This window comes from Balaenoptera ricei, chromosome 12 (genome assembly GCF_028023285.1).
Source record: "Balaenoptera ricei isolate mBalRic1 chromosome 12, mBalRic1.hap2, whole genome shotgun sequence".
Taxonomy (NCBI): Eukaryota; Metazoa; Chordata; class Mammalia; order Artiodactyla; family Balaenopteridae; genus Balaenoptera; species Balaenoptera ricei.
The window spans coordinates 33,574,558-33,595,842 of record NC_082650.1 but is presented as its reverse complement, the minus strand read 5'-3'; the positions used below and the strand labels follow the sequence as shown (position 1 = coordinate 33,595,842).

General features: G+C 35.6%; 1 protein-coding gene across 1 annotated transcript in view; it reads left to right on the top strand.

Annotated features, from left to right (window-relative positions):
- LAMA2 (laminin subunit alpha 2) overlaps nucleotides 1-21,285 on the top strand; it is a 623,785-nt gene that overhangs the window by 562,054 nt on the left and 40,446 nt on the right. Inside the window, exons 47-53 of the mRNA XM_059941243.1 lie at nucleotides 667-800; nucleotides 2,666-2,825; nucleotides 5,821-5,945; nucleotides 9,505-9,667; nucleotides 10,347-10,491; nucleotides 17,136-17,274; nucleotides 19,342-19,353. Coding sequence (XP_059797226.1) covers nucleotides 667-800; nucleotides 2,666-2,825; nucleotides 5,821-5,945; nucleotides 9,505-9,667; nucleotides 10,347-10,491; nucleotides 17,136-17,274; nucleotides 19,342-19,353 — 878 coding nt within the window. The remainder of the gene's footprint in view (nucleotides 1-666; nucleotides 801-2,665; nucleotides 2,826-5,820; nucleotides 5,946-9,504; nucleotides 9,668-10,346; nucleotides 10,492-17,135; nucleotides 17,275-19,341; nucleotides 19,354-21,285) is intronic.

Genomic DNA, 21,285 nt, shown 5'->3' with positions numbered 1-21,285 from the left:
GAAATTACAATGAACTTTCATGTGAAATGAAACTGAAAATTGTGTACTGTTTCTTACCAATGAAAACTCTTCTGATTCATGTTGAATTAATGACTCAAACTGAAATAACAGAAATTGTATCCGAAAGAGCTCACCTCAAACTTTTAATTCCTTTCATTTGACCCATTTGACTTTATATGCATGGAGACCTTCCAAAATGAATAAGACTTTTCAACAGACCACTTATCACATAAATCAATACTTGGAAACCAGGTGAGAAATTTTGGATCACCTTGGGTGAAAAAGCATACCTGGCCCCTCAAAAACATCAGTGCCCATGGTGAAAACAATGAATTCTGAACCCAAATGTTTGCTTTTATCTCTACCACAAGTATCAGTGCAAGAAAAGACATTTGTCTCAATGTTAGACCTAATTAGAATTGGTTGAATTAACACATTTGCCTCAGCACTATGAACATGTGTATGGACATTGTATTGTAAAGATACAATAATAAAGTACTATTTAATCATAGAAATAATAGATCATATTATTTGGGAATCTTTATCGTGAGGCTTCTAATTATTTCATATATCTGTAAATGGCACCTGTTGAAAAGACTCGGCTGGCTTCCTCTTTCAGGGTGCCTTATATCTGATATCTATTGTTTTTGTGTTTCTCTGCACTAGACTGACTTTCTGGCTATAGAAATGCGTAAAGGCAAAGTAAGCTTCCTCTGGGATGTTGGATCCGGAGTTGGACGTGTCGAGTATCCAGATTTGACTATTGATGACTCATATTGGTACCGTATTGAGGCATCAAGGTAACTAACTCAATAGAGATTAAGATCATTGACAGAATTTTGAAGTAGTTTCCTAGTTTATAAGAAATTTTTTTTTTCTGTTTCAAGAAGGTAGCTACGTAGGTATGCACACATGTATACGAATGTTATATATTATATACATGTATAAGTGTGTGTGAATGGTACCTTTGTAGAACATGTTAGGAATTGACAAACCTTCAAGGTATTGAACAGAATGACCAGTCCTTTTTGGCCTCCTCATCTGGTTGTCCTGTTGAAACTTTGAGGTTAAGTTGTTTTCTGTTGCCCTTATTCAGTATGATCCAGAGCATAAGAGGTGCCATTGGTATCTGTCTTTGGTGCAAAGCGCCTCTTCTAGTCTACACAGCAGTCTTGGCTACAGGTGGGTGCAGTATCTAAATGCTGACATGAATATAAAATATGTCAGGTCCACACTACTTGTGGGAGGGAATAGGAAATTAATTCTATCCTTGATGCTTTAATTTAATTAACTTCTAACAGTGTACAGATTACTTGTAGAATCCATTCTTGTCTTCAGTACTTCCTCTTCATTTTCTCCTCTTCTTTTTCTAATTCCCAACTACCTACTACACACAAAGCAGCTAACAGTCAAGAGGTTTTGTTAAAGGCCAAGGGAAGGTAATCAGAGATGGGTAAAGAAGACTCGAAGATCTGGTGATTGTTGAATCTAGGTGATAGATACATAGAGTTTCATTCTATGTGTGTATATGTTTAATTTGTTCACAATTAAAAGTTTAAAAGAAACTTAATGAAAAGAAATATCTTCAATTCCTTTTTAAGATCTTAAATAAAAGTGTGTGTGTGTGTGTGTGTGTGTGTGTGTGTGAGGGAGAGAGAGGAGAGAGCAACAGATAAAATGCTTACATGTGTGATGGTGGGGGAGGGATTAAGTACTTTATTGGGCTTAAGAATACTTTTATTTGCAAAGTACAGTTCTTCTATTAGAAGAGATGTATTCTGTTAAAGAAGAACCTTATTTGATAAATTCATTCTATTGTTTCTACATATTTCAGTTAATACTGCACCCTCAAAGATAAAAAGATTACCAAAATGAGACAGTAGGGAGAGAAATATGACAAAGTTTTGTTATGACTGCTTGTCTCAGGAAAAAGATCAGATTTTCATGTTTAACAACTCATGGGAACCAATCACTTAAGAAAAGAAAATGAAATACAATAATAGTAGCTTCCAAAAGTCTATTAATTGAATCTAAATGTGAAGTTCTTCTGTACAATTTGTATACACAACTCTGTAGCCTGGATGTTATAGTGTACACATGAAGATGGTGTGCCAAACAATAAATACTGCATGATTCCAGGAAGACTACTTCAGCAAATTTGGATCCAAGATATAATCAGGGATTTTAGGAGAAATTATGCAGCTTATAATGCAGAAGGGTGGCTTATTTGGGGTTCACTTGCTGAATTAAATTAGACAAAATGCTGAATGAAGTAATATAAACTTGTTTAAATTGTCCATGTAGGTAAATAGCACATTGTTTTGTAAAGCAAGAGGAAAAAGACTTTCCATTTAACCAATAGCAATTCCATCAGCTAATTGTTGCTGTGTCATTTCCTATCACTGGACACATTCAGAATCAGGGTAGATTGCTTAGTGGTCCTGGTTGAATCTGATGGTAAACGTATAGCAGAGAGCAGATTCTGGGTTTTGATTTGCAGTTTAATGAATCTGGAATGTTTGAAGCTAAACACCCAGCTGTCTCTTAAATATTCCAAAACAAATCTCTACATTTTATATCTTTTAAATCTGAAGTGACCAGAAATGTGATACATACTTCATTTTCTGTATTTTCTTTCATTTCATTTCAACACGTACCCTGGAAGAACTGGGAGAAATGGAACAATTTCCGTGAGAGCTCTGGATGGACCCAAAGCCAGCATTATGCCCAGTACATACCATTCAGCGTCACCTCCAGGGTACACTATTCTAGATGTGGACGCAAATGCAATGCTGTTTGTTGGTGGCTTGACTGGGCAATTGAAGGTAATGTGTTCTTCCCCATCCTGTTTATTTTATCTCTGCAGACAATTCCTGGCATGATGACTTTGGGCAAAGACATGATAAAGCGCTGCAAAAACTTGACCACTTTTTACTTAATTTGTTTTTATGAAAACATGAATATATTTTAAGAATTTTCTTCCTTGAATATCCAATCTGGAAGCACAGTCTTTTTAAACCTATGTGTATTTACTTAAACAGCTGTTGTTTTGCCCTAATCTGTGGCATCAATTTTTTGATATTTTAGTTGCCTCAAGAGCAAAGTGTTTTTTAAAGATACCGCATTTTCTGAATCAATTTATGATTTATTGATATAAAGTGCTATAAAGTTCAAACTCACATCTAATTAAAAGATTTATGAATACCTTGGGAAATATCACAGGAGCCATAAGCCTTCAGATCATGATCTGATTTTTAAAGTTTTCAAGTTGCTCTTCTCATTCTTATCGAGTAATGCACTTAATATTCATAATTGCTTTGTGACAGGTCCTTGTGCATTTCAGATTGCAAAGTGCCTGCATTTTAAAGAAGCTCGTGTTGATTAAATGGAGTTAGGTGTTGGAAAACGACCTGTTAGGTCGTTGGAAAACGACCTGTGAGATGTAAGAGCACAACCAAATACAATGCGTAATCCTGGGCTTGGCAGAATCATCCTGGGATGAGATTAGTCAGAAAATGTGAAAAGCCAGGGTGACCCCAAATTTATGAGAACTCAACCTTCATATAGAGTGAGGTTGTTTTATTTGCTCTGTGTATGAGATGTGACTCTAAAGTATTGGAATGGATTCCACAGCTACACACTAAAATCATCCTCATTTCTTAGAGCTGCATATAAATATATATGGTACATAGTAATATATAGTCATATTGCCAACATTCTCTCCTCCTCAGAAAGATAAATATAGGGATAGAACCGAGTAATACAAAAAAACATGAATTTTGAAATTAAATCCAGGTTGAATTCCCTGCTCTATCACTTACTAAAATATGACCTTAGGCAAGACACTTAACCCCTTGGGCTTCAGTTTCCTTAACTAGAAAGGGAGATAAAAATATCTACTTTGCTTGCATATTGTAGGATACAATAATAAACTTTTATAACATTTATATAACCCTTACTATTTGCTAAGTAATGTTCTAAGTAATTTACATGAATTAACAATTTTCATAACAACCCCAAAATGTAGATAATATCCTCCTCATTTTATAGTTAAGGAATCTAAGTAAGAGAGAAGTTAAATGATTCACCCAAGATCACATAGCCATCAGTGGTGGAACTGGGACTTGAACACTCGTTACCAGGCACAAGAATCTCTACTCTTAATCACCACCCTTTACTACCTCAATGAATAGTGAGATTACATGCCTAAGATATGGTAGTCACACCTTAAATTGCACCTTAAATAATTCTTCTTATTATTCAGATGTCACTAGACATAAAGAAACTTATTTATGCCAGTCTGAGGGGGGAAAAAAAACACAAGCAAATGAAATCTGTAGAAAATCTTCATCATTTTGACCAAGAGTTTCAAGGTTTCTGCCATACCAGAATATGAACCAAAAAACTGAAAACAAGTAATTAAATCAACATGCTAATGAAAATTCAAAGGAGCAGGAAAATATCCCAAGTATAGTTTTTATGATACAAGAAGGAAAAGCAAAAAGCAAGTACAATTCACAAGTAGGATAATCAACCTCTGGAAAATTAAGAGAAGCTTCCACAGATGACAGAGAATTCCAAGGACTGCTTCTGACTTGTATATGTCAGTGTCTGACAACATTCCTTCTCCATGGCAGTGCCCCACTTGATCGTAATGGTAGGAAGATGTATGTGTTCATGAGTTTAACCTAAAATTATAACTATAAATGTTTAACTACTCAGTGACTATCTTCTATTTTTTCTAAAATCCAAGCATATCAATTCACTTTTTCCTTCCATGTTATTCAGATAAATGTGGATTCGCTTTGGCAAAGTGCTTCTAAAGTTGTAGAATTGTAATATATTGACGCTAAATGGAACAGTTGTTTAAATTATAGCAAGGTTCTCTAGAGTGGATCAGATCATTCCCCTCCTTCTTGACTGCTAAATACCTAGAATTGACATGTACACACTGCTATATTTAAAATAGATAACCAACAAGGACCTACTGTATAACACAGGGAACGCTGCTCAATATTCTGTAATAACCTAAATGGGAAAAAATTTGAAAAGGAATAAATGTATATGTATAACTGAATCACTTTGCTGTACACCTGAAACTAACACAACATTGTTAATCAACTATGCTCCAATATAAAATAAAAATTTATAAAAGACCTTTCCTTTTGAGAATGACACCAGAGTTGTCATTCAACAAATATTTGTTGTGCCCCTATTAGATGTCGGGCTCTGTGCTGTATATGCCCGCAAACAACAACAACAGGGTCCCTTCTCTTACAAATTTACTCTGTCCCTTCATTCTCCTGCCCTAGAAACCTACTTGGGTGTAAAAGGAAATGAAAAATTGGGGACAGCAGTATCATAGGGTAATCAATATGCAAGCTTTTTTCCCCTTTGTGTAGTCAGTATATACCCTTTCTCGTAAATCTCCTTAGTGGATAGGAGCACTTACTTTTATTAAACACCTTCTCTGTACCAGGCACTGAATGTGGTACCATAAATGAATTCTCTTAGTTAATTCTCCTAATAATCTCATGTTACGGACCAATAAAAAAAAATAGAATCTCAGAATAAGCAGTTTACCTAAGGTCAGAAGCTTGGAGTGTTTATTTACTAATGGTGATAAACTGGTAAAGCACAGAATAACCAGGATCCATGAGGCTATTATATGGTTAAAAGATGGATACGTACACAACGAAGACTTTCACAAAGAGTGGATAAAAACTACTCCAGATTCTGCTGTTCATATAATAACTCTCATGGGTACTCTTAATTTTTTTGTGAAATTCTAAATTCTAACAAATATGTTTCTCTCTTCAGAAGGCTGATGCTGTACGTGTGATTACATTCACTGGCTGTATGGGAGAAGCATACTTTGACAGCAAACCTATAGGGTTGTGGAATTTCCGAGAAATAGAAGGTGACTGCAAAGGATGTACCGTCAGGTTAGTTGAGAGGAGGACTCTTCCAAGGTCTATCTGGCCTGTGTATCACAAAAGCTTTAATTTTATTGCGCAGTGTTCTATTATCATGTAGATGATATACAACAAGTTTGAAGTGATTGTGTTCAGAGGTGGATTTACCAGGAAGCTAAGAAACTTTAAGTCCCCTCCCTCACTTGTGTAGGCACTTTCCAAGGATTTGGGAAGTATCCTAGTACTTTGACATGGTCATATGTTTTTGTAAAATTTGCAAAGGTAAGATATTCTAGCCTCAATCAGTTAAGACTACTATCTCCTTCCACTCCAGCTTACCTTCATGTTCAGGAGGTGTTGCGTGTCTGTGGCTATTCTGTAGTCATCATTTATTTTTACTTAAGGAAAGGTCTCCCTAAACTGATTAAGCTTCAGGCCTCTCAGAGCCTGGATTCACTCTGCTTGTGTTTACAACAAAATATAGAACGATACTGCAGGTTTTTTCTCCTACAGGATTTTTCAAATGACACATAGCATCATGTAAGAGTTTCAAGTGGAAACCCATGGGACTTGAAGATTCTGCTTAAGAAGCAGAGGTCAAGATAAGCCAGGAGAAAGTTTCATAATAAACATCATTAATTATAAGATAGAGGTTAGAATGTTGGATTTCAAAAATATTTAAAAAGCATATAAAGCATATATAAATATTCTTATATAAACCTGAATAGAGGATGTAAAACAATTAAGAAGAAATAGAGGATTTCTCTGCATAAAAAACTTAAAGCCCACTGATCATCTGAGCCTACAACAATTTTAATTTTACTTAGTTAAAGCTATAAAATTTAAATACCTGGAAGCTTAATATATATACATAGTAACTCTAACGTCATTAGGTGCTAAGGAGTTTATATTTTTTATTTCCAGTTTAAAGGGAACATGTACGTTGTTAGGACCTAAATTCTCCATTAATGTAGCAGAGTATACTTCACATTTTCTTCTCAACATCTCTAGAGTTTTATAGAAGAAAGTAGCCCAAAAATATTCCCTCTCCAAAAGTTTTAACTTTCATCTTTCTACTTTTTTTGGTCATCATGGACTTTTCAGTATGGCATTGAGGACAGTTTGAAAGCCTGATCCATTCATAGTTTAAAGTGGTTTTGTTAATAATCTTCTGTAACATCTAATATAGAATGTTGTCTGTAAAATTCTTTCAATACAAGGACAATGAGGTCTACATTAATATTCTGCTACTCACAAATCAACACCAACTTTTCCGTAAACATTTCTTTGGTAAATTTCTAAGTAGACTTTTCCAAAGCTTATTATCAAACAAACGTCTAAAGCATTTAAATGTCCTTTCAGCAGTGCATATTATGTGTTAAGACTGTAGCATCACTAATTATCAATTCTGCAAAGATCTTAGGCCTTCATTATATAAAGTATTATATGAATTAATATAATTATAATAGGCTAAAGTTCTACATTTACTGAAATAATTCCTTATTTTTAAAATTCCTAATATACCTTTTTGAATTATACTAATATTTTGATCAAGAATGTTACTGTTTTTGTGAGTGCTCTGATTACAAAGTCACATAAGTTTTGAGTGGCTTGCCCTAGCCCTATTTTTCCATAAGCCTTGGTAATTTTAGGAAAAATATTTTAGAACTCCTGGTGTTTGTTTTCTTTTCAGGAGAACATATAACACATTTTAACATAAAATTAATGGTTGCACTTTTAGAGCAGAAATGATAAAATGGGGGAGATGAAATAGACAAGGCTACAAGACATAGACTAAGAACATTTTGTAGAAGATCTTGGAATGTCAGTTTTAGAAATTTGCATTTATTCAGTAGTCAGTAGAAAGGATATAATTTTTGTAATGTTTTAGAAAGGATTATCTGTCAGGGCTATAAAAAAAGTGTATCTTATTTTTCTTAAACTTCTGAAAAATCACATTAAGATTAAAATAGGGAAAAAAACTGCTACTCGTAAAATATATTTAGCTGAACACTGAAACAATGATGAAATATTAATATACTAAACTTCCATATTCATCTAGTTCCTATTGTCACTGGTAGCATGGCAGTATATAATGCAGAATCCTAGGATTTGAGAACCTCATGGAACTTCTCCTTAGTAGATGCTACATTACATTTTCTTATCCCAAATGTGGTGCTCTAGATTTTAATGGATTTGTTATAATGATGAAGGAAGGCCAAAATTATTCAGCTGATTTATTCACATAAATTATATTGTTAATAGGCTGATTTAGTCCCTCAAACTTTCAGTGAACACTTTTCATGAATATTGAAAAAGCATCTTTTAAGTGTACATTAGAAAAAATATATATATGGCATCATCTGATCTTATACCTATTTAGATATATCTTAAATTTACAAAAACCTGACTGTGAAATGCATAGTTAAGACTCTTCCCTTCCTTTTGTCTTCAGTTTTATTTCTCCTTTTCCAGAAACAGAGAGAAAGCCAACTTGTCTAAAAGGTGTAACAGTTCCTCCTCCTCGAGGCCATTAATGTTTATACCCTATTATTTTTCTCATTAGCCAAGATTGCATACAAATACTATTCTAACCTCTTGTTATTTTATGAGATTACTATAATATTTCTCATATCTCCTCTCTTTTCTCAAGTGAATACAACACTCCAATTTCACAGATTCAAATATAAGCTAATACGCAGATATTTAAAGATTAAAAATATCTCCACAATCAAAACTTACTCTGTTAACATCAATTAGATAAGATAGATAGATGATAACTTTTCATTTGAAAAAAATCTTTTTAAATGTTATATTTATAAGACTTATCTTAGATATTCATTAATTATTCAACCAATATTGATTGAACATATATTCTCTGTGAGGCAATTTGCTTTACTAATATTCCTTTCATTCCACAAATATCTACCAGATTCTGCTATTAGCCAAGTACCACACTAGATGCTGAGTTTGTGCCTGGCATGGAGGCTGGCCCATAATCTCTACTTGGTTTCATAGAGCTTACATCCTGGTGAAGAAGACAGATCAACAAACACACATAGTTAGAGGAACCCTTCATTATCTGAATCTAATCTGTCCCAGAAAAACCTACTGCATAGCAAGAGTTCAGAGAATAGAAGCCTATATCCTGGTACGGCTTTTTTTTTCTTACAACTTTAAGTTAGTACCTTTCAACCACCTTCACTCTTCAGCCAACCCCTACTCCCTATTATGTTATGTATTTGGGAAATGTAATAATGCATTCTCAGCCCATTCCAAAATCCCACTAGTTCACACCACTAAAATACACTTAAACACTAATATAACTAGCCACCAAGCACTTCAGCAAAAGCATTTAAAACATCAATGACCTAGTTATTGAACACCTAATGAAGTCAGGTGAGAGATGGTGGTTACTTGGTCTGATGGTGGCAGTGGAGCTGGAGAGAATGGGAAGGATGGAAGATATATCTGGGATGGTTCCTGCCCTACAACAGCCTACAGTCCAGTCTCAGAAGACAGTGTGATGTATTGAATACTGATGGACCAAGTAGACATCGTCTGATTCATGTGAAATGTCTCTCTTCAGTCCACAGGTAGAAGATAGTGAGGGGACTATTCAGTTTGATGGAGAAGGCTATGCATTAGTCAGCCGCCCCATTCGTTGGTACCCCAACATCTCTACTGTCATGTTCAAGTTCAGGACATTTTCTTCAAATGCTCTCCTGATGTACCTTGCCACACGAGACCTGGTAAAGATTTGCACAGCTGACCTTTCATGACTGAAAATATGTTTGCTTCTTTTTTGTAAGGTTCCAATGCAGTTATCAGTTTTGTTGAATTATCAGTTATTGTTCAAAGGAGTCTGGGATGGCTGTGTAATAGCCAAGAGTGGTGCATAGTGTTTATATATTTCCATCAGTAACTTTAATTACAGACACAATTTAATTTTTATTTATTTTCAGTATAACTCCCTTATAATCCTTTAAGAGAAGCACCCAGTAAAGATTCCCCCGGTATGGAAACGTGCAGCAGAAAAACTACTTCCTTACTCTTCTTCTAGAGACCTAAGTCAAAAGGTGGTTCTAAATAGCCTCATTATTTTTTCCAGGTCAATATTTCTTAGTAAATTCTTTCAGGAAATGTACTTTTTAGTTTGCTTAATATGTTTTCAAAGGAACCCACTTTTACTCCTGTCATAAAAGGATACATCCTAGTAATTTGGTTGTGACCATTTGCACCATAATATCACACCCACAAACATTCACAAAATAGTAACACCAATTCTGTATCCAAAAATGGATTTCAATTACAGATCAACACATTCAGTAATTTAGCCATAAAGCCCTATTATAAACTCCACAAAGAAAATGAATACCCATATATTTCTCTGTGTATCTAATCACTGGTGTATTTTTACTCTATTAATAGAAAGATTTCATGAGTGTAGAGCTCACTGATGGGCACATAAAAGTCAGCTATGATCTGGGTTCAGGAATGGCTTCCGTTGTCAGCAATCAAAACCATAATGATGGGAAATGGAAATCATTCACCTTGTCAAGAATTCAAAAACAAGGTGAGTTTCTATAGTAATAATGCACTCAGAGCCTTAATCATGCTATCCAAAGCTCCCACGTACCTAATCATGAGGAAGACCCTGTCTGTTATTTTAGGTACTCACAAATTCTGTGAAAAATTGATACAGTCATTTCTTTGGCTTAGCTTATAGGTGGTTTGGGTTAGACATGACTGATTGAAGAGCCAAATGGTTCTCTGTCATTTTCTTTTGAAACTGAGAGTTTAATTTGAAAGCATAAAACTGTCTTACAACTTGTAAAATTATATCCTGTAGTAGATTTGAAAAACTTGTGTGCTTTCCTTTTCTTCCCATTTTGCCAAGATGTTGCCTTTAGAGTGGCCCACAGGTAGAATTTGTAGGGATGATAGAGCACAGCTACCAGTTCTTTACTTTTTGAAAATGCCAAAACTTTGTATGTGTGCAAGTTAATAATAATAATGTAACATTTTTATTATTCCAGGACATTTTCAAAACACTTTCACAAACATTATTTCATTTGCTTATGAAGCAGGTATTTTGTTCTGGTTTACAGAAAGGAAAGTGTAGACTCCAACTTATATGTGGTCCCAGACATATATACATAAGATCTCACAACCAAGACAGAAATCCAAGCCTATTAGGTCTCTGTGGGCTGCTATTTTTATCTTAGTATAATTCCGCTAATTCTATGTACTATGGCATTACCAATATCTGCAAATGAAACTTAGATTCTTCTGTTTATATAATTAGACTTAATTCATTTTGAACATGCCAGTGTGACATTTCATGAAAATTTAGGTATAACTTTGCACCATCTTTCATTCCTGCACTTAACAAATATCTACCAAGAACTAAGTAAATACTCTGCAAGAACTAAGTGAAGTCTATGATAAGTCCTTGTCTTTATGGAACTTGCAGTCTAATGGGGGAGATAGACAACTCAATCAACGGTTAGAGAGTAGAAATCTAATTGCCATGTAGAGATCTGTATAGCAGGCTAGCAATCTCAGAAGAGAGAAATGTCAAAGTCAAACCCAGAGGTCAGCCCCCAAGGGAGCGCCCTGAGGCATGAACAGGAGCTGAGGAGTACTCTGGGTGAAAAGCCCCTTTGGGCAATTCAGAGAGGTGAACGTTGTATGAAAGCCTCAAGGCGTCAGTGAGCATAATACATCATTGTACATCGTTTTCCAACTGCTTTTCCTTGGAATAGGAAACCCTGGAGAAACGCCTCGGTTTGGACAAAAACTGGTTTTGCACTCGTAAAATAAATTGGAATACTGTTATCTGTATACATTGTTCCCAAGTAAGTCACATTTGCGTGTTAGAGGCTCAGCACAGTAGTTAAGAAGAATGTTTAACTCTGTTTGATCGAACACCTCCCAAACTTCTTTGATCACCAAAATCCTTCCATGCCATACTAGCATTTGGCTGAACACACTTTGGGAAATGCTTCAGGAACTACAAGTCAATCCATAGGCTAACAGGATGAATGTTGGCAGAAAATTATCAGATGAAGCTGGAGAGAATGCAGAGTCAGTTTATAAAGGGCCTTATGAGCTAAACTAATGAGTTTCAACTCTTCCTGAAATCATTAGGGAACTACTAAGAGATTTAATCAAGAATGTGACACCATCAGATTTGTGTTTTCTTTAGCAGCAACCTGGAGGGTAGATGGTGACAATTTCAGATGCTCCTGCAGTCTGCAGGAAAACCAAGGGAGGAGCAAGGAGAAGGGAACCATGAGAATGGATAGGAAAGAATGGAGTTGAAAGATATTAAGCATTTTAAAATTGAGCTTTATGATATGCTCAATGCAGAGAGTAAGATTTTTTTAAAAAGGAGATCAGAAATGATTCCTTTTTTTTTCTTAAAATAACAAAGAATATGTCAGTGCCATTTACCAAGCTCTTGGATACAAGAAAAATGCAGCATAGTTTTTTAGAAAAGATGCTGAGTTCTATTTTGGACATGCTGTATTAAAGGTACTCTTAGTATCCTTAGCAACCTAGGGAAGCTGTGTAATTGACAGGCAATTAGTTATGTATCTGAGGATTAGCAGAGTTGTGGGGCAGAGATGGATAGCTACAAAGCATCCTCATGTTTTAAATCATTGCACCTTAATAGAGATGAGAAAAACAAAACAGTCATATCTAGAATAAGGTGATCCAAAGCCCTTGAGCAAACAGCAATATTGAAGCAGTATAGTAAAGGAAGAGCCCACAAAGGGAGCTATAAGGAAATAATCAGAGAAAGGAGAAATAAGAAATGTAAATTTTCAGATTAAACTGGAAGCAGGGTGACCAATTAGGTACAATAGTAGTTCAGACAGATGAACGATGGCTTGAAATAAGAGTTGCAGTGGGATTTGACAGTAAGGAAATGCAAAATGAATCCACAATGTGATACCACTATACAGTTACTAGAATGTCTAAAATTAAAAAGACTGAACAGGGCTTCCCTGGTGGCGCAGTGGTTGAGAGTCTGCCTGCCAATGGAGGGGACACGGGTTTGAGCCCTGGTCTGGGAAGATCCCACATGCCGCGGAGCAACTAGGCCCGTGAGCCACAACTACTGAGCCTGCGCGTCTGGAGCCTGTGCTCCGCAACAAGAGAGGCCGCGATAGTGAGAGGCCCGCACACCGCGATGAAGAGTGGCCCCCGCTCGCCGCAGCTAGAGAAAGCCCTCGCACAGAAACGAAGACCCAACACAGCCAAAAATAAGTAAATACATAAATAATTTAAAAAAAAAAAAAAAAAAAGACTGAACATACCCAGGGCTGCCAAGGATGTCAAGCAAGTGGAATTCTTATACACTGCTGACGAGGATGTACAATGGTACAGCCACATTGGGAAACAGGTTGGCAGTTTCTTAAAAGGTTTAATATAGACCTGTCATATGAAACAACCATTCCACTCCTAAGTATTCACCTAAGATATGTGAAAGCATATATCCATACAGAGACTTGTACCAGAAGGTTCATAGCACCTTTATTTGTGATACTCAAAAAACAAAAAATAAACATCCATCAGCAGGTGAATGGATATACAAATTGTTGTACATCCACACAATGGAATAGTATTTAGTGGTTAAAAAAAAAATGAACTATTAATTTGCACACAAAATGGATTAATAACAAAATAATTTTTCTGAGTAAAAGAAGGCAGACAAAAAAGTGCATTTATGTGAAATTATATAGAAAACACAAACTAACATATGGTCACAGAAAGCCGATAGAGGATATTTGTTGACTGGGTTTTGTGGGGAGGGACTGGAAGGAAGGATGACAAAGAGGCAAAAGGAAACGTTTGGGGTGACGGATGTGTTCATTTCTTGACTGTGATCATTTCATGGATGTATAGACATCTCAAAACTTGTCAAATTGTACATTTTAAATATGGGCAAATTATGCTATGTCAATTTTACTTCGATAAAAGTGTTTTTTTAAAAAAAAGGACAGAGGGAGTTCCCTGGTGACCTAGTGGTTAGGATTCCAGGCTTTCACTGCCGTGGCTGGGTTCGATCCCTGGTCGGGGAACTGAGATCTTTCAAGCCATGCAGCGTGGCAAAAATTAAATAAAAATTAAAGATTAGAAAAAATAAATTAAAAAAATTTTAAAAAGGACAGATATTAGAGTTATTTAGGAGATGAGATTAGTAGGGCTGTTGATTGGTAAGATGTGGAATGGTGACGAGAAAGGATGACTCTAATTTAGGAGATTGGGTGGGAGTCTTAGTGCCACCAAATAAAATAAATAATACAGATCTGGGAGGAAAAAGAGAACCATTTTAATTTGGAATATCAACTGGGGAGGTATATAGTGACTCACCTGTTGAATGTGGATGTTTAGGCAAAAATCAGGTCCAGGCATATATATTTCTGAGTTGTCAACATATGGTAAGTAAATATAAACTTGAGCTACCCAGAGAGCTGAAACATGACAAGTGGCCAAATGAAAGCACATTAGGGAACATGAACATTTCAGAAGTGTTCAAAGAAATAGGCCCTGGGGAAGGAGACTGAGAATGAGGTTGGAAAGGCAAGAGAACTTGGAGAAGTTGTCATTATGGAAGTCAAAAAGGAAAATTCTAGAAGGATGGAAATTTTAACCTCACATACTGCATAGATATGGATTAAGATAAGGATCAAAGGACCCCATTGGGTTTGGATGTAGGGAGGGCACTGTGGATTTTAGCATTAAGATCAGCATCCATGGAACAGTGGGATAGGAATTTGAGTAAGACCATTGCCCCTTTTCAGATACCAGATTAGTTGCTTTATTCTCAGCTAGTTTGTAAAAGCACTGTCCCTTGAAATTCAAATACACTCCTTCAGGAGGGATTCCCCACCTTCCCTGAGAGACAGTTAGTGGAACCACAGTCACTAATAGAAGTGCTCCCTATCCCCCCAAGTGCATTGATATGGATGCAAGATTGATCATTTAGATTTTCAATGGACCAAGAGAGAGAAGACAAGAATTACCAAAGTAAAAACAATTCCTTTATAACAACTCCTTTATAGCATTGATTATAAAATACTTGTTAAGCCCCTACTCTGTGTCTAGTATTTAATAAAACCCTTATTTCCCTGCTTACCCATAAATGATGTCTGAACTCATCAACTCTAAAATTTTATGTTAATGGCTATTCTATAAGGGAAGAAATAATTTCTAGGGCAAGAAATAAAAGCAAGTGTTAGCATTCCATAGCAGAACCCACTTCATTGCTATCACTCATAAAGGATAGGGTAGAGTCCTTCCTTTAAATCAGTAAAAATATGCCATCCTCTGTCTCTCTATCGAAGCTAACACTTGGGCCAGTGAGTTTCAGTTCAATTGTGTTTCTGCTTTTTAATCAGTTTTTCTTAGAATGATTTCTAAAAATGCATATATTCACTCAGGGATAAGAAGGAAAGCTACCTCCAGTCTCTGGCTTGCCTGTGATAGAGAAAGAATCTCATTTTCACAGACACCATTAAAATACATACCAGGTCTGTAGAAAAAAAGGCTATTTTCATGTTCCAGTCAACAGCCCTATATGAAAACTTCTTTGCTGATCTGGATAAAAAAGAATATGTATGGAAAAGTTTGGAAAACAGTTTCGTAAATCTTTTTTATTTCAGCCACTAGTCTGGTCAAAAAGATATGTGTGTATGAAATTAATATGTGCTAGAAAGTAATTAATTTTTTAAATCTTAGCTTGCTGAATATTTTTCTAATTGGGAACTTATTTTTGAGGTATTTTTTGTTTGTTTATTTTTACAAAATTCTGCTTTGAGGATTTGAGGTGTTAATAGGTTTAGGTATTTTATTTTGGACATTTTTTATAAGGCAATTATGTTTGGTTTTATTGAAAATACTTCTTTTGAAATGGAAGGACTACAGATTACAATGGAATTTTCAGGTTTGATAGTTCTTTCATTTTTCAAAGAACACTCTTCTAAAAGATGATGAGTTGAGAGAAAATAATAATGTTCCAAGGTCAAACAAATTTGGGAAATACTTCGTGCTCTGTGTCCCTCTTTTGGAGCATCACATTACATATTAGCATGTTGAAAGATATGGGCAGCTATAAAATTAAGACATATGTTTAATTTTGCTTAACCCAGTGATTGTCATATTTACTTGACCCAGGAACATCCAAGAAACTAGTGTTCCAAAGAATAAACATTTAGAAATGCCCTTATAATCCATTGGTTCAAGTGGCCATTTTTAGACCCTTGCTAATTCAGATCTTATATCAGGCAAAGATTTAGAGGCCAAATTTGTCATGTTAATGAACCAATGCCTCAATATGCATCAAGGATCCAAAATATATTTAGCAGTTAAAGGCTGGGCCTAGACAAATATTATGGTGAGAAAGCACATAATTCAGAAGGAGCCTAGCTTGACTTTTAAGAATGAAGAGGGTAAAATCAATGAGATAAAGTGTTCCCATCTGCTCTCTGAACAAAGCAGTTTAAACAGAGAAGAGCCTCTCTTTTTTCCTTTTTCCTTTCTATTTCTGAATTCTTATCCTCGTCATACTGGAAGAACCTTTAGAGACCTGAGAGAAAGCAACAAGGCATGAAGACTGTACCTCTCTCAAAACACTGAGCAGCCCCCAACTAAAATGTAATTTACAATGGATGTGGATCCCATCATCTTGCAAAACAAACATTCCCATCTCTCCACTTCTATGCACAGCCATCTCATCCACATCACTTTGTGGATGAGCTTAAACCCCAGTACTTCTGTGGATACTGAAATTTACAGAAGGAACCACAAATTCTGTATATTTCTAATTACTAATCTAATTTCTAATTAGATATTTATCTTAGCATTAGTTAATTATCTTACTCTATTTTCTAACTATCTATATTATGGAAAACTATGTCAACGGGTTCTCTGCTGTCCATATACACTTCTTTCTTTCATCTTGATTAGTTTGCCTTCACTGGTGTTCAGGCTATTATTTTCATGCTTTCTTTGTGGATCGTTTAACAATGTATTTATTGATGTTATTGTTGTTTCTGCAGTTATTAAATAGCTGTATATAGTATATGTGCTTGAGAAAGTCAATGTTAATTTGAGAATTAAAGTAAATTTATCCTGAAGGAACAGTGATGATATAGATGTGGTTGGTATTGCGCAAATAAAAAGTGAAACTTTCTCTTTCCTTTGCAGCCAACATATCAATTGTAGATATAGATACTAACCAGGAGGAGAACATAGCAACTTCATCTCCTGGAAACAACTTCGGTCTTGACTTGAAAGCAGATGACAAAATATATTTTGGTGGTCTGCCAACACTGAGAAATTTGAGGTAATTTGGTGTATATTTAGAGCTAAGGATTAAGTTTTAATTTAATGGCCACTATGCTTACTAGAGTTGTGAAGTTTAATTACAACAGGAATGTCATAACCTTTAGTTGCAGAAAGGCCTAATCTAAAAATTCATGTTGCATGCTACAATAACACCAGGATTTAAAAACTAAAGATTAATTTGATATCTTTGTTGAAGAGATGGATGGGAATTACTGTTTCCCTTACAGTCACCGGATGAAAAGAATTATATAAGTTATTAAAGGTGGAAACTGGAGTTGAATGTAATTGCCTTTCTCCTTGCACATTCATTGGAGATAATGGTGCACTGACATTGCTTAGTGTTCTGAAAATTAGTCAGTGTTCCAGGACACTGTGAGTATAACCTATTTTATGGCTAAGCACAAGCATGATAATAGTATTGGAACTTTTCCATATGCCTGATGCTAAAGTGGTATTAGTTATTCTCGTGCCCATGTCAACATTTTTCAAAATTTCACGTTATGTTTTTTAGAGAGCAGATAGGGAGATATATTTAGCTCGCTGTTTAACTAGTTCAAAAAATTAATAGAAGTAACTAAAAAGTGTCAGAAAATATTTCATGTGGTATTTAATTAGTTTGCTTCTTGTTATAAAACAAACTTATAAGAAATACAAGTTATAGAGTATTTGGTGCTCAATAAATATTAATTAAATCTAATTAGAATGGGATGAATTGATTTGGCTAACCCGTAAGAGTTTACTATAAATACAGACCACCATGTTTTTAATTTTTGTTTTGTTTAGTTTGTTAGCTTTTGACGGTTGCAAAAGTCCTGTCTAGGTGTTTCTACTCTAAAAAAACACATTACGATAGGAAGGGTCTCAGAATAACTGAAAAGTACGGTGGTCAATTATTTTCATATTTCTCCAATGAGCAGTGGAAATTCAGTATCATTTTATGATAGCGAGTATGCAGACTGAGGTTTGCTCCTCTCTGTATCTAAACTCGTAAACCAGGCACCTGTCCAGTTACCAGTCTATCAAGGGTATAAGTTGATAAGCTTTAATGGTGCAGATAAACTGGCTCTGCATTCGCCTACATGATATTGCATTTGTATTAGGAATATAGATTTAAAGTGTCTGGTCAGAAAAATCATTGCAGATTAAATGTATTTGAATAGTGGCATAGTTATTACTCCAAAATCCACTTATCCATTCAACAGCTGTTTGATGAGCATCTATCAATACTATGTTTCAGGTACTATTTAAATACTAGGGATCCAGCAAATTGTTCAAGGCTAAGATTTACTTTGCAAGATCACTAACTAAATTCTCTAGGAGTGAATTAAATGTAGCCAAAATAAGGCTATCCAAAGGTGGCTTCATTTATTCTTGTGATAATGTAGCTTTAATTACCATAAAGTGATTTTTAGGAATTATCTACAAAAGTGTATATGTTAACTTCATTGTGATGGGTTTATGTATTAGTTTGCAGACTACATACCTGATGAGTCTTTACTGCCAAGATATTTTTACTCTCACAGCACAGCATTTCATAATTATCATATTTCTATGGCATGGCTCATTATTTCAAAACAATCTTTAGACATATATTTGTGACTAGTCAAGGAGCCATGCATTCATAGTTAGCTGTAATTTTGCCTACAAACAGGATCTTAATATGATAAAGTGCAAAAGATGTGATGAACATGAATTATTTTTATGTATATTAAGTTCAAAGAGGCAATAAGCTCTCCTTACAGGCTACTCATGAACACTACAGCATAGCAACACTTGTGCATTTTCCCATTTGTAAGAATGATAAATATGAGTGCTTTAAATTCAATTCCAAAATTAAAAATTTCCAAGAGAATAGTGTGGGAGATGGTCACCGTTGGACTCTATTTTCACTGTAGTCAAGGGTATATGTCTGTTTTCTTTTCTGTTGGTGTTTTATATTCCTTTCCTTTGTGGATCTCTATGAAATGCTTTCTTTTTTAAAAGATTTATAATTAAAGTCTGTTGTTTTACTAAATGAAAATGCAATTATAAGTAAATCATTTTCTTTCTCTTCCCTTTGACCTAGTATGAAAGCAAGGTAAAATTTAAATTTATGCATGCCTTCTTCAAGTGCATGGGTTGGGTAAATGTGGCTTCTTAGATAAAGCAGTGATGCAGAAGCGGAGTGACACCTATGCAGCTTTATTCACAGTACATTTCACGAACAAGTAATGCATTCTGAGATAGTTCACATGCTGCCCTTTGCTTACAGAAATGCTGCTGCTTACCCACCATCACTGCAATTTGACTTGTTCACCAGCCGTGATGACAAAGTCGCTCTGCTTATTTGTTCAACCGCCCACGCACAGCGCCGCCAGGTGCACACATGCAGCAGCACATGCTAAGGGCAGCTGGCCAGGTTTATGGGCGAAATCTAGTTCTGGGGAACAAACTGGTCTCTTGGGTTGAACCTCAGACTCTGGTCTCCCAGGTACCGTACTGTCTGCCCAACAATCAACCTGTGCTCCCAAATGCGTACTACCGCCTGGTTGCTTTTTGCAAGGCTGCAAATATGCAAGCGTTAACATGGCCCTTGCACCTCTTGACAAAGCTGCTGCTTTCTTGCCATGTTTATTTAGAGTTTAGCTATGGAGTCAGTATTTCTCTGGAAATACTATATGTAAAACAAGTGTTTGCATTAATGACGAGGAAGCTTGCGGACAGTCAGCCTAGCTTCTCAGGAGCATTTCAGTTCCTATTTGTAGGCAGGAGGTTTTAGCGTGGAAGTTGTAAGCAGCAGGCCTCTGTAAGTGGCTGATCAAACCCTGGCTAGAGCTACAGCTGAGTGTTTTGGTATTTCAAAACCTAATGGTGCCAAATTTCCCGAAAGGACATAATGAAGCTGAGCTGATACAAGAAATTTTTAAAGCAAAGTCTAGACTTTTAATACCAGAAACTAGACTATATAGAAATGAAAGTGTGTAAAAAACAATCCAAGTTGTTTAATCACGATACAGTTATAAGACCAATCAAGTGCTGTTTGCTGAGACGGCTAAAAAGCAGAGGCTGGCTTTCAGTGAAAATATATGCTAATAAAACTCTGGAATGACATTGTGTAGCTTTGTAATTTTGCCTCTGAGGCAAACAGAGGAAACAGTGGCCTGTGGTTTTCATTAGGAATCTGATCACCATATGTGATTACTTATACCCTGTGATTTTCATAATGTCGAGCTTGCTAAATCATTGTGTTTTGAAATGATTCTTTGTATTTCCCTGAAACAATGAAGTGCATAACTTGTAGGAGTGATTTATTTTATTGATAAGACCTCTGAGAAACTTGTGATAAATCAGTCTTCCTCTAAGCGAACATGGAAGCAAATGAACACTGAGAATGAAGTTCACCCATTTCCTTCACTTTATACAAGAAGAATATAAACAAGATTCTCACTCTCTAGTTGGCATGTTTTTTGTAATGACCAGCTGACTGAACAGAAGGGGAAGACCTTTGGAACAAGTGGAAATGATCAAAGAAAATAAAACAGTCCCAGAGAGAGAGAAACAAATAGAACAAATACCCAGCATGACATAAATCACCTGATACAAACTCCCAGGGTCTGATTTGCTTTCCTACCTGTTTGTCCTCATGTCATGTGTTTTTTATTAAGACAAAAAAAGGAATCCTGCCACCATGGGACAGTGAGGAGAGAATTAATCATTATCCAAATAAATATAATATCTTGGTGTTGACTGGACAGTTTTTAGAGTTGCTTATTAGCATCAAAAAAAAGTATTACTTTTTCTATTGTTGTTGACCTGCATTACTCAATATGGTAACCACTAGCCACAGTAGCTATTTAAATTTAAAGAAAATTTTTTTAAAAATGGAACTTTCCTGGTGGTCCAGTGGTTAAGACTCCATACTCCCAATGCAGGGAGCACGGGTTTGATCCAGGGTCGGGGAACTAAGATCCTGCATGCCGCATGGTGCCGCCAAAAAAATAAATAAATAAATAAATAACAATAAAAATTC